The sequence below is a fragment of the Microchirus variegatus genome (assembly GCF_963457635.1).
Source record: "Microchirus variegatus genome assembly, chromosome: 12".
In the NCBI taxonomy this organism is placed as follows: Eukaryota; Metazoa; Chordata; class Actinopteri; order Pleuronectiformes; family Soleidae; genus Microchirus; species Microchirus variegatus.
In genome coordinates this window covers 28,876,874-28,891,001 of record NC_139813.1, presented here as the reverse complement: position 1 = coordinate 28,891,001, position 14,128 = coordinate 28,876,874, and the positions used below count along the sequence as shown (strand labels likewise).

General features: G+C 43.8%; 1 protein-coding gene across 1 annotated transcript in view; it reads right to left on the bottom strand.

The window, feature by feature from the left end:
• Nucleotides 1–245: 245 nt before the first annotated feature.
• LOC310934904 (pleckstrin homology domain-containing family G member 3-like) overlaps nucleotides 246–14,128 on the bottom strand; it is a 14,896-nt gene continuing 1,013 nt past the window's right edge. Inside the window, exons 2-18 of the mRNA XM_083898704.1 lie at nucleotides 11,110–11,504; nucleotides 9,939–10,039; nucleotides 9,214–9,283; nucleotides 9,007–9,053; nucleotides 8,280–8,430; nucleotides 7,318–7,449; nucleotides 7,036–7,218; nucleotides 6,855–6,947; nucleotides 6,259–6,345; nucleotides 5,858–5,891; nucleotides 5,371–5,454; nucleotides 4,820–4,855; nucleotides 4,720–4,730; nucleotides 4,325–4,474; nucleotides 3,359–3,427; nucleotides 1,945–3,148; nucleotides 246–1,713 (exon numbers count right to left, since the gene is read on the bottom strand). Coding sequence (XP_083754830.1) covers nucleotides 959–1,713; nucleotides 1,945–3,148; nucleotides 3,359–3,427; nucleotides 4,325–4,474; nucleotides 4,720–4,730; nucleotides 4,820–4,855; nucleotides 5,371–5,454; nucleotides 5,858–5,891; nucleotides 6,259–6,345; nucleotides 6,855–6,947; nucleotides 7,036–7,218; nucleotides 7,318–7,449; nucleotides 8,280–8,430; nucleotides 9,007–9,053; nucleotides 9,214–9,283; nucleotides 9,939–10,039; nucleotides 11,110–11,504 — 3,602 coding nt within the window. The 3' untranslated portion in view covers nucleotides 246–958. The remainder of the gene's footprint in view (nucleotides 1,714–1,944; nucleotides 3,149–3,358; nucleotides 3,428–4,324; nucleotides 4,475–4,719; nucleotides 4,731–4,819; nucleotides 4,856–5,370; nucleotides 5,455–5,857; nucleotides 5,892–6,258; nucleotides 6,346–6,854; nucleotides 6,948–7,035; nucleotides 7,219–7,317; nucleotides 7,450–8,279; nucleotides 8,431–9,006; nucleotides 9,054–9,213; nucleotides 9,284–9,938; nucleotides 10,040–11,109; nucleotides 11,505–14,128) is intronic.

Here is a 14,128-nt window from a genome sequence, read left to right as displayed (position 1 = left end):
AGGAAGTGTGAACAGGAAGCTGAGAGGCTTCAGTTCAGATGTTTGTTGTTTAAAATGTGAATTAAACATAAACTTGTTCAGTTCTTTAAAGTTGAATAAATGTGTTTATTCTTTATGAAATCAAAAGATATATTAATTATATAATCAACAAAAGAACACTTTAATCACCAGTTATAAATCAATATTGATCAAGTTTATCAGTTGAATATAAACTGGTGTCTTGTGTGTGTTGAACACTAGGGGGCAGAGTTTGTACATTATTATGGACACAAACAGAGCGACTATGAGTTTAGTTTTTCACATGCTCGTTAAAAAACATACTGACTCCGCCTCCAACATATTTACATATTATATCTATAAAACTTTATGTTTTAATATAGTGATAAAACATCACAGGTAAAATTTAAGTGGAAGTTTTTGTGTTGTTAGCATTAAGCTAACAGCGTGTGGGTGCTGAGTTAGTGTTTAACATAGCTTCTTCGTATGCTAACGAGGTTTCACTTGTCTGTGAGGTTAAAAGCGAAAGTGCTGGTCGTGGTTCGGATCAGTCAGAACCAGAATTCTGATTCTCGAGCTAACGCGAAGTAAAGACAAACACACGCGACATTTAGAATCTACGCGTCGTGCGTGAACAACATGAGGAGCAACGCTGCCACTGAGCTAATGTTAGAATTAACATAAGATTCATCGTCGTTAGCTAACGTTAGCTAGGTAGCATCATTTCACCTCTCCATGAACGTTATTTTTCTATGACTGGCCAGACTGTGTTTGTGGGCGGGGCTTAACCTTAGGTCAATTTGTTATTTTACATGTTTTCTAATTGATAAACAAATATTAACAAATAATTTGGTCACAATCAAAAACCGTCGTTTTGGCGGGAAACTGCTGCCTGACCATTGGTTCAAGACATCTTTGGGTTCCTGACTTCACAGTTGGATTAAAAACATTGATCCGTGACTCAGCTCAGATTCTGGAACTTTTCCCTCAGGTTCTTCACGATGTTCTGCTGAGCAGCGTCGCTCTTCTGCTCACATGTCCTCACAATGTCTTCATGGTTCTGATCGTTCTGGTCCAGATCTCCAGCTCTAACTTTTGCCTCCTCCCTCAGTTTGTACTCGTCAGAATCCTGATACGCTCGGCAGCGATCGGCCACAGCCATGATGGAGATCTTCTCTCTGCTCGTCGGAGATCGAATCTGAACGTAACTGTCGTCATCGTCCACTTCTTCTCGTCTGGTCTTCAGGTTTGACTCAGGTGATGGAGGCTGAAGTTTCTCTATGATGATCATCTTGTGTTGTGGGTCATCAGTTAACTGTGTCTCTGCTGAGATAAAATAATCCTGACTATCAACGACTTGTTCCTGGACCTTCTGAAGCTCCGCCCCTCTCACTCTGCTCAGCTGAGGGTCCAGAGACCTGGTTCTAAGAAGCCGTTTGCTGCTGATGTCCTGGTGTCCTGGCTCCTCCTTTGAGGAGCAGCAGGAGTTCCTCCTCAGATCTCCAGGACTCCGGCCAACAGGAAATTTCTGCTCCAGGTATTTGGAGCGAAGCTCTCGGACGTCAGGCCACGTGAAGCCTTCTGTGGACGGAGGAGGAGTTAAGGGACTGCAGGGTGGAGCCGGACCTGAGGAGACCTCATCCAGGATCTGGTCTGGAGGCTGGATCTGGTCTATGGGGCTTTGGGACACCAGCTTCAGAGTCAGGTTTGGTTTCTCTGCAAAAAACACAATTAAAGCATAAATGATGATGAACCTTAAGACTTTATTGCAAATGTCTTTAAATACCTGAATCCTGCTCATTTGCATATTTAAATCAGTATTTCAGACTCAGACTGACTCACATTTGAATAAATAAGGTATAATCTGTGCTGTGATTGGTCTAACAGCATCTTTAACTTGTTGTGCCGCCCTCTGCTGGAGTGAAAGAGAAGTGCAGGCTACAGTACCTGAGACCTCGGTCTCCTCCAGGACACAGGCTAAGGTCTTCTTGCTGATCTGGATTCGTTGTCTAACCGCTGGTTGGGTTGGTTTGATTCGCTGACTGTACTGACGAGCCAGGTGAAGAACTTTGTTCTTCGTCTTGTCCACGTCGTCCACCTGGTTCAGTTCCTCCTCTTCCTGCAGAACCTTCTCACATCCTGGTCCACTCAACCCAGAAGGTTTGGACTTGAGGGATGAAGGACTCTTTGATTCCTGTGGGTCAGTACTCAGGTCAGACACTTCCTGCTCGTGGTTCTTGTTTGTGATCGTGGTCCAGTTTCTCTGAGCTTCAGACGATCTGTCAACATTCGGAGATGCGACGATATCTCGCTCCATCACCTGCCAGATCTGGATCATTTCAGATGAAGGTCTGAACTCCTCGTCCTCTAAAGTCCCCTCCAGACTCTGAGAGGTGGACTTGAGACCTTCTGCAGAGTCCTGACCAGTGCTTCTCTGAGGGTCAGTGGAGACCATGTGATCTTTTGGGACGCTGTTGAACCTGCTGACCGAGCTCCTGACCAGACCAGTGGGGATCTGTGTCAGACTCTCTCTGCGCTGGAGTCTGAAGTTAGCGTCCTGGTTCTCTGCGTTCTCATAGTAACTCCTGATTTTCCCAATGAGCAGCTGGTCTTGTTCAGATAAGATGGAGTTTCGTCTCTGCCGGACGCCTCTGTCGTCGTCACCCTGAGGAGACAGGAGGGTGGAGTCTGCTGCACTGAAGGCCTCGACCAGATCAGAACAAACACTGTTGAGCCTCGAGGTTCGGTCCACAGGTTCTGAGCTGGTGCTGGTGCTGAGGATGCTCCCGGTCCGGCTCGGTAACCGTGGAGAACCCAGGGAGTGGGCGTCGTCCTGGGCCACGCTGCCTCGTTTGATGCTGTTGGTGAAGTGTTGGGCGATGGCGCTGGCTTTGTCCAGGACAGAGGACGGAAGGATGCTGGTGTCCTCCATCTTTACTGCTTCCTCTTCCTCTTCCTCTTCCTCTTCCTCTTCCTCGTCCGATGAGTCCTCGCTGCTCAAAGTCTTAGAATCTGAATCCGGCCTCAGCTCCTCAGACCTGCGAGGAGTTGGAGCGACGATGGAGTCGACATCAGAAAGAGATTCCGCTCCAGGGTTTTCTGTCAGCTCAGGTTCTGAAGTGGTTTCCTGTGGTTGTTTATCTTCACACGACTAAACAAAAACAACACAATAAAAAAATTACCAACAGTCACTTCCTGATCACATGACTCCTTTAAATCAAACACCTCGTCTGTGATCATCTGTAGTTAGCTTAGCATTAGCCACTCGTGTTTATGCAACAATCATACAAACGACCACTGTGTTTAATCTCTTGCGCCCCCTGCAGGACGTCCTGACAGTGACTTGTTCAGTAACGTTCACCTGTTCACGTCGTTCATCTTTGACAGGAAGCTGTGAATCAGCAGAGGAGAGAGCGCCCCCTCCTGCTTCCTGAAAACAAACAAACACAGAACACTAAGAAGACTTTAAAGGATAGGTCACGTTTTCTGAGGTCCTGACATGAGCGCCCCCTGCTGCTGAGAACCACATGGAAAATCCACGTCAGTTTAAGTCTACGTTAAAAACCTCACTCTCCCACACCAAAGTCCACAGAGATAAAGACAGGAGCTGCTGGTCCTCTGCTGCCTCGTGTGGTCACTTTGTGTCACTGAGGTTAATAAACAGACAGAATGAGACCTGGTGATGGAGGATCATCATCAGTGGTCTTTGGTGTGTGAGAGTGAGTCATCAACGTCAACAAAAAGCTGTGGTCAGGGTCAAAGGTTACTCAGCAGGTTAGAGTAGCTTAGTATAAAGGCAGTTAGCCTAGCATCATTAAGACAGATCACATCGACCAATGACAGCTCAGACCTGAGGGTGATGCTGTAACCATGGTTACGCCCGTCTACAGACCTGAGACCAGCTGAGACACCTGAACGTCCCTGAGAGCTGCTATGAAGAACCTGAAGAACCAGCCCTGAACTGAAGAACCAGCCCTGAACTGAAGAACCAGCCCTGAAGAACCAGCCCTGAAGAACCAGCCCTGAAGAACCAGCCCTGAAGAACCAGCCCTGAACTGAAGAACCAGCCCTGAAGAACCAGCCCTGAACTGAAGAACCAGCCCTGAACTGAAGATCCAGCCCTGAAGAACCAGCCCCCTCTGTTATCTGTTAGCAGGTTACTCTGAAGAGGTCACCACCAGCACCAGCAGCAGCTTCAGTAGCATCAGTAGCATCAGTAGCATTAGCAGCAAAGACACCTCACCATCACCGAGTTGGACAGAAAGACCTGGACCCTGAAGGACCAGCAGGAGATGGCAGCCAGAACAGAGCTGGAGAAGTCCTCTACCTGGTCGACCTCCAGCAGGTCCTGGTCCTGGTCCTGGTCCAGGTCCTGGTCCTGGTCCTGGTCCTGGTCCAGGTCCTGGTCCTGGTCCTGGTCCAGGTCAGCCTCAGACTCGTCCTGAATGGAGTCCATCGTACTGCTGCTGGTCGTGGCCTGCAGAGGGCGTGTGTGTGTGTGTGTGTGTCTGTGTGTGAGTGCTGCAGGACAACTCCAAACATCTGAAGATGTTTTTCTACTAAAGTCCAGACTCTTCTGAAAAACCTCATTCTGTCGCCTTTATTTAAAAGAGTCTAATCTAATCTAATCTAATAATCTTCACATGTTTAATGGATGAAGACGTGGCTCATGATGCGTTCAGGGTCTTTACTGATAAATGGTAAAGTTGAAGCTCGTCTTACCTTTGAGATGTCTGATGTCAGAGGAAGAAGAAGAAGAAGAAGAAGATGTTCATTAATCTGGATAATATAATCTGGATAATCTGATCATGTCACTTCTTACCTTTGGTGTTAGATTTCAGAGTCGCTTTGTTCGGCTCTGAGGAGAAAAAAAACTGACGTTAACATGTGAGAGGTCACCTGACTGTGAGAGGTCACCTGACTGTGAGAGGTCACCTGACTGTGTGAGAGGTCACCTGACTGTGAGAGGTCACCTGACTGTGAGAGGTCACCTGACTGTGAGGTCACCTGACTGTGTGAGAGGTCACCTGACTGTGAGAGGTCACCTGACTGTGTGAGAGGTCACCTGACTGTGAGGTCACCTGACTGTGAGAGGTCACCTGACTGTGAGAGGTCACCTGACTGTGAGAGGTCACCTGACTGTGAGAGGTCACCTGACTGTGTGAGAGGTCACCTGACTGTGAGAGGTCACCTGACTGTGTGAGAGGTCACCTGACTGTGAGAGGTCACCTGACTGTGAGAGGTCACCTGACTGTGAGAGGTCACCTGACTGTGTGAGAGGTCACCTGACTGTGAGGTCACCTGACTGTGAGAGGTCACCTGACTGTGAGAGGTCACCTGACTGTGAGAGGTCACCTGACTGTGAGAGGTCACCTGACTGTCGTCGTCCCTGGCGACGATCTCGCTGAAACTCTTTCTTCTTCAGACGCTCTGGACTGCAGCGATACCGAGGAGGATCTGTGTGTGAGAAGGACAGGAAGTGATCTCACTGTGTGTGAGAAGGACAGGAAGTGACCTCACTGTGTGTGAGAAGGACAGGAAGTGATCTCACTGTGTGTGAGAAGGACAGGAAGTGACCTCACTGTGTGTGAGAAGGACAGGAAGTGATCTCACTGTGTGTGAGAAGGACAGGAAGTGACCACACTGTGCGTGAGAAGGACAGGAAGTGACCACACGGTGCGTGAGAAGGACAGGAAGTGACCTCACTGTGCGTGAGAAGGACAGGAAGTGACCTCACTGTGCGTCTGTGTGTGAGAATTCAATGAAAGCAGGCAAAATGTGAGGCTCCGCCCACAATGTTTCCTTAAACTAACAAAATAAAAGACATGAATATTTCAAAATAAAATCATTGTTTACTCACGTATGGAGTCCATTTCTAAGATGGCGTCTTTAGCCTGAAACAAAGACAAACGTGTAAACTGGTTTAAACCGGTCTGAACCTGGTCTACAGTGGTCTAGATGGTTTCTAGTGGTCTACAGTGGTCTAAATGGTTTCTAGTGGTCTACAGTGTTCTAAATGGTTTCTAGTGGTCTACAGTGTTCTAAATGGTTTCTAGTGGTCTACAGTGTTCTAGATGGTTTCTAGTGGTCTACAGTGTTCTAGATGGTTTCTAGTGGTCTACAGTGTTCTAAATGGTTTCTAGTGGTCTACAGTGTTCTAGGTGGTTTCTAGTGGTCTACAGTGTTCTAGATGGTTTCTAGTGGTCTACAGTGTTCTAGATGGTTTCTAGTGGTCTACAGTGGTCCAGACTGGTTCCTGACCTTCTGTGGGATTATGGCGTGGTGATTTTCCAGAATGATGCGTTTGATGTGATGAGCCCATAACTTCTTCTCCTCCACGGTCTTTGCCTGTTTGTTTAAACACGTTTATCAATAAAGAAGAGACAAAAACAGCCAGATTAACTCCAGATTAACAGCAGATTTACTGTAGATTAACAGCAGATTAACTCCAGATTAACAGCAGATTAACTGTAGATTAACAGCAGATTAACTCCAGATTAACAGCAGATTAACTCCAGATTAACAGCAGATTAACTGCAGATTAACTCCAGATTAACTCCAGATTAACAGCAGATTAACTGTAGATTAACAGCAGATTAACTCCAGATTAACAGCAGATTAACTCCAGATTAACAGCAGATTAACTGCAGATTAACTCCAGATTAACTCCAGATTAACAGCAGATTAACTGTAGATTAACAGCAGATTAACTCCAGATTAACAGCAGATTAACTCCAGATTAACTCCAGATTAACAGCAGATTAACTCCAGATTAACAGCAGATTAACAGACTCCACATATCTTTGAAACAGATGATTTCCTCTCTAATCTGACCTAATCTCCTCAGATTAACAGACCTGGACACTGTGAGCTTGTTTAGGATGTTTGTAGTGAGCGACGCTGAAGCTCAGAGAGTCTTTGGCATTTTCCATCAGCATCAGTGTGGAGCTCTGAAACCAGAACCAGAACCAGAACCACGTCAGTCCCTCACTACACATCAGTGGGATTATAATCCCAGATAATCTGTGCTCTCCTGACCGTGATGTGGTTCTTGCAGACGTAATGTTCTCCACGGCGTTTGGTGATGAGCAGCATTCGCTCAAACAGGAACAACGTTCTCTCGTTTCTGACTCGATGAACTTTGAAGGTTCCTTCAAGAAGAAGTTCTCCATACGTGGTCAAGTCTGGACCAGACCAGTTCAGCAGCAGGGACTGGACCTCCTGAAGACCAGAACCACACTGTGAGTGTGTGTGTGTGTGAGTGTGAGTGTGTGTATGATGGGGTGTGTGTATGATGGGGTGTGTGTGTGTGTTGCTGACCTGTAGTCTAACAGCATGTTCATGTTTCCTCTTCATCTCGTTGATGTACCAGGCCACCCCCGTCATGGTGTAGATGGCCTCCTCCACGACCTCGTAACCTTCCTCCTCAGGGTCAAAGTGCTTCGCTATCTCCTGAACAACCACCACAACAACAACAGCATTATCATCATCATCAACAACAACAACATCAACAACCACGACAACAACATCAATAACAACCACAACATCAACAACCACAACATCAATAACAACCACAACATCATCAACAACCACAACATCAATAACAACCACAACATCAACAACAACAACCACAACATCAACAACAACTACATCAATAACAACCACAACAACAACAACATCAATAACAACCACATCAACAACAACATCAATAACAACCACATCAACAACCACAACAACAATAACAACCACAACATCAACAACCACGACAACATCAATAACAACCACAACATCAACAACAACCACAACATCAACAACCACAACATCATCAACAACTACAAAAACCACAACATCAACAACCACAACAAGCACGACAACATCATCATCATCATCAATAACAACCACCACAACATCATCAACCACGACAACCACAACATCAACAACAACAACAACATCATCATCATCATCATCAACATCAACAACAACATCAATAACAACCGCAACATCAACAACAACGACAACCACAACATCAACAACAACAACAACCACGACAACAACATCAACAACAACCACCACAACATCATCAACCACGACAACAACATCATCAACATCATCAACATCAATAACAACCGCAACATCAACAACCACGACAACCACAACATCAACAACAACAACAACAACAACATCATCATCATCATCATCATCATCATCAACAACAGCATCAACAACAACAACAACAACAACAACAACAGCAACAACAGCACAGCTGTGACAGTGGTCATTACCTGTAACAGCAGGTGATATTTGAGGATCCTCTGAACTGGTTTGAGCAAATATGAACCAAGAGGAAGAGAACGTTTGAGAAGAGACTGACGTTCACTGAAGAACTCTGACAGAGAACTGTTCCTCATGCACTCAGTCAGAGCAGCTACTGACCTGTGAACGGGTGAAAACACAGCAGTGAACGGGTGAAAACTCAGGTGTGAACGGGTGAAAACTCAGGTGTGAACGGGTGAAAACCCAGGTGTGAACGGGTGAAAACACAGGAGTGAACAGGTGAAAACACAGGTGTGAACGGGTGAAAACACAGGAGTGAACGGGTGAAAACACAGGTGTGAACTGGTGAAAACACAGGTGTGAACGGGTGAAAACACAGGTGTGAACAGGTGAAAACACAGGAGTGAACGGGTGAAAACTCAGGTGTGAACAGGTGAAAACCCAGGTGTGAACGGGTGAAAACACAGGAGTGAACAGGTGAAAACACAGGTGTGAACGGGTGAAAACACAGCAGTGAACGGGTGAAAACACAGGTGTGAACGGGTGAAAACACAGGTGTAAACGGGTGAAAACACAGGTGTGAACGGGTGAAAACACTGGTGTGAACGGGTGAAAACACAGGAGTGAACGGGTGAAAACACAGGTGTGAACGGGTGAAAACCCAGGTGTGAACGGGTGAAAAAACTGGTGTAAACGGGTGAAAACACAGGTGTGTGTGTGTGTGTGTGTACTTACTTAGGGTAGTTAGTACAGTACTGTGTGTAGATGTCAAAATATTCACTCTGAAACAAACAGGAAAGTTAGAGTCTGTGTTAGAACATTATTATTAGTACTAGTAGTATTTTTATATATATATATATATATACACAGATTATCTAGTATTACTTCAGTGTGTGACAGTAAAAGTCATTTATTTAAACACATTAAATAAAAACCTCTCACTTTCACGACGAAGCAGCGAGCGACGGCGACGGCGTCTTTGTCACAGCGGTCCAGAGCCTGAAGAAGCTCGCTGTAAACACAGGACACGTCACCATGGCAACAACACCACAACGACAACAACAACAACAACAACACACTTCTTATCATCTCATCATCATTCCTTTGTTTTCAGTCAGTGAGCAAACAAAAAACAAGCACATCACACAGCGTGCAGTGACGTCACCTGGTCAGCAGGGGGAGCTGAAGAGGAAAGAAGTGATGATTCATGATTAACTCTTCAAATAACAATCAAAGTCTTTGCTGGAACAGGAAGTGAAGGAACGGGAACAGGAAGTGAAGGAACAGGAACAGGAAGTGAAGGAACGGGAACAGGAAGTGAAGGAACAGGAACAGGAAGTGAAGGAACAGGAACAGGAACAGGAAGTGAAGGAACAGGAACAGCAAGTGAAGGAACGGGAACAGGAAGTGAAGGAACAGGAACAGGAAGTGAAGGAACAGGAACGGGAACAGGAAGTGAAGGAACGACCTTTCACAGTAAAACCACTGCAAACTCCACTCGAGCAGCCGGGACGCCCCAGTCTGCAAAACTAACTCACCCACAGACTCAGAGCAGCAGGAGGTGAACCTGAGGAAACCAGACCAGAACTGAACCCAGACCTGAACTGAACTGAACTGAACTGAACTGAACTGAACCCAGACCTGAACCCAGAGTGTTGTGGTCTCACCTGTTGAACTCGTAAATATCCTCGATGTTTCCGAACAAAGAACAAACTTGTTCTGGACGAATGTTGACGTCAGACGAGTCGATGACGTGAGACAAATAATCCTGAAAAACAGGATGTTGTTTTAGTTCCTAACATGACTCAGTTATGACTCAGTTATGACTCAGTGATGACTCAGTGATGACTCAGTTATGACTCAGTGACTCAGTTATGACTCAGTGATGACTCAGTGACTCAGTGATGACTCAGTTATGACTCAGTTATGACTCAGTGATGACTCAGTGACTCGGTGATGACTCAGTTATGACTCAGTTATGACTCAGCGATGACTCAGCGATGACTCAGTGACTCGGTGATGACTCAGTGATGACTCAGTTATGACTCAGTGATGACTCAGCGATGACTCAGCTATGACTCAGCGATGACTCAGTTATGACTCAGTGATGACTCAGTTATGACTCAGCGATGACTCAGTTATGACTCAGTGATGACTCAGTGATGACTCAGTTATGACTCAGTGATGACTCAGTGATGACTCAGTGATGACTCAGTGATGAGTCAGTTATGACTCAGCGATGACTCAGCTATGACTCAGCGATGACTCAGTTATGACTCAGCGATGACTCAGTTATGACTCAGTGATGACTCAGTTATGACTCAGTGATGACTCAGTGATGACTCAGCGATGACTCAGTTATGACTCAGTGATGACTCAGTTATGACTCAGTTATGACTCAGTGATGACTCAGTGACTCAGTGATGACTCAGTTATGACTCAGTGATGACTCAGTTATGACTCAGCGATGACTCAGCTATGACTCAGCGATGACTGTTATGACTCAGTGATGACTCAGTGATGACTCAGTTATGACTCAGCGATGACTCAGTTATGACTCAGTGATGACTCAGTGATGACTCAGTTATGACTCAGTGATGACTCAGTGACTCAGTGATGACTCAGTGATGACTCAGTGATGACTCAGTGATGACTCAGTGACTCAGTGATGACTCAGTGATGACTCAGTGATGACTCAGTGATGACTCAGTGACTCAGTGATGACTCAGTGATGACTCAGTGATGACTCAGTGACTCAGTGATGACTCAGTGATGACTCAGTGATGACTCAGTGACTCAGTGACTCAGTGATGACTCAGTGACTCAGTGATGACTCACCTCTACGATCATTCGCAGATCTCTGACGTACGTTCGCTCCGTCTCGATGATCTCCATGACGACGCGGTCCAGATACGTCAGCTGACAGTTTGGCGTCATGTTGCCGCTCTGCTGCCTCCTGCTGGACGCCCGAGTGTTGTTGTTGTTGTTATTGAGTATGAGGCCCCGCCCCTTCCTATCAGACTGTGGGCATTGCCCCGCCTCCTCCTCGCCTTCAGGGTTGGGGGTGTCGGAGGAGGAAGGCGGGGGGGCGGGGCCGTCGTCGTGGGAGGAGCCGGACCCCGACGACAGCGTGGAGATCAGGCTGAGGGGGCGGGGCTCTGAGGAGTCGGAGGGCGTGGCTGACGGAGCGCGATCATTACTGCTGATGGAGGCGTTGGAGAGGCGGGGACACTCTGGATGATTGACATGTGATGAGGTCACAAACACTTTCAAAATAAAAGTCACAATATAACCACTGAGCTTCTTACCACAATAAAAGCCCTAAATCTGATACAGACACACACACACACACACACACACACAGCACAGTTAAAGTCAGCTGTTACCATGGTGATTAAGAGAGTGGTCATGTGACCTGAGATTATGTTGGATTGAAGAGACAGCGCACACACACACACACCCCCCCCACACATGCACACACACACACACACACACACACACACACACACACACACACACACACACACACACACACACACACACACACACACACACACACACACACACACACACACACACACACACACACACACACACACACACACACACACACACACACACACACACACACACACACACACACACACACACAGTGGCTGTTGCTATGGAGACGACAGCTGATCAGATCTATGATGATGTCATCATTTGTTTTCAAGTCAATTCTCTGATCTGTTTCTGTACACAAATACAACACAACAGACACACAACAGACAAAGAACAAACACATACACAAATAAATACACAACAAACACACTGCAATCACACAACAAACAAACACACACACAGACACACAAACAGACACACACAAACACACAGACACACAAACACACACACAGACACACAAACAAACACAAACAGACACACACACACAGACACACAAACAAACACTAACACACACACAAACACAGTGTGTTACCTTCAGCTTGGACTCAGATCAGGATCAGGACTGATCAGGTCTCAGACAGAAGGGGGCGGGGCATAATCCAATTAGACTGAGAGTGAGGAAGAGGGCGGAGCCTCCAGCTGCTGCTCACACACTGACCTCTGACCTCTAAACATCACCTTTTATTGATTTATTTACAAGATTCACATTCTCTGTTTGTTTGTTTGTTTGTTTGATTGTTTTTCCTCAGACAAAAACAACAACGTTCAAATTTAAATATTTAACTTTATTTTAACTAAAACAGAGTGAGAAAAAGAAAAGTTGATCTGAGTTTTTATGATTAAGCTAACTTTAACTTTAACTCTAACTCTAACTCTAACTCTAACTTTAACTTTAACTTTAACTCTAACTAACTCTAACTTTAACTCTAACTTTAACTCTAACTTTAACTCTAACTTTAACTCTAACTTTAACTTTAACTCTAACTCTAACTTTAACTCTAACTTTAACTCTAACTTTAACTTTAACTCTAACTCTAACTCTAACTCTAACTTTAACTTTAACTTTAACTTTAACTCTAACTCTAACTCTAACTCTAACTTTAACTCTAACTCTAACTCTAACTCTAACTTTAACTCTAACTCTAACTTTAACTCTAACTTTAACTCTAACTCTAACTCTAACTTTAACTCTAACTTTAACTCTAACTTTAACTCTAACTTTAACTTTAACTCTAACTCTAACTCTAACTTTAACTTTAACTCTAACTCTAACTTTAACTCTAACTTTAACTCTAACTTTAACTCTAACTCTAACTTTAACTTTAACTTTAACTCTAACTTTAACTCTAACTTTAACTTTAACTCTAACTTTAACTCTAACTTTAACTCTAACTTTAACTCTAACTCTAACTTTAACTTTAACTCTAACTTTAACTCTAACTTTAACTCTAACTTTAACTTTAACTCTAACTCTAACTCTAACTTTAACTCTAACTCTAACTTTAACTCTAACTTTAACTCTAACTCTAACTTTAACTCTAACTCTAACTCTAACTTTAACTCTAACTTTAACTCTAACTTTAACTCTAACTCTAACTTTAACTCTAACTTTAACTCTAACTTTAACTCTAACTCTAACTCTAACTCTAACTTTAACTTTAACTTTAACTCTAACTAACTCTAACTTTAACTCTAACTTTAACTCTAACTTTAACTCTAACTTTAACTTTAACTCTAACTTTAACTCTAACTTTAACTTTAACTCTAACTCTAACTTTAACTCTAACTTTAACTCTAACTTTAACTTTAACTCTAACTCTAACTCTAACTCTAACTTTAACTTTAACTTTAACTTTAACTCTAACTCTAACTCTAACTCTAACTTTAACTCTAACTCTAACTCTAACTCTAACTTTAACTCTAACTCTAACTTTAACTCTAACTTTAACTCTAACTCTAACTCTAACTTTAACTCTAACTTTAACTCTAACTTTAACTCTAACTTTAACTTTAACTCTAACTCTAACTCTAACTTTAACTTTAACTCTAACTCTAACTTTAACTCTAACTTTAACTCTAACTTTAACTCTAACTCTAACTTTAACTTTAACTTTAACTCTAACTTTAACTCTAACTTTAACTTTAACTCTAACTTTAACTCTAACTTTAACTCTAACTTTAACTCTAACTCTAACTTTAACTTTAACTCTAACTTTAACTCTAACTTTAACTCTAACTTTAACTTTAACTCTAACTCTAACTCTAACTTTAACTCTAACTCTAACTTTAACTCTAACTTTAACTCTAACTCTAACTTTAACTCTAACTCTAACTCTAACTTTAACTCTAACTTTAACTCTAACTTTAACTCTAACTCTAACTTTAACTCTAACTTTAACTCTAACTTTAACTC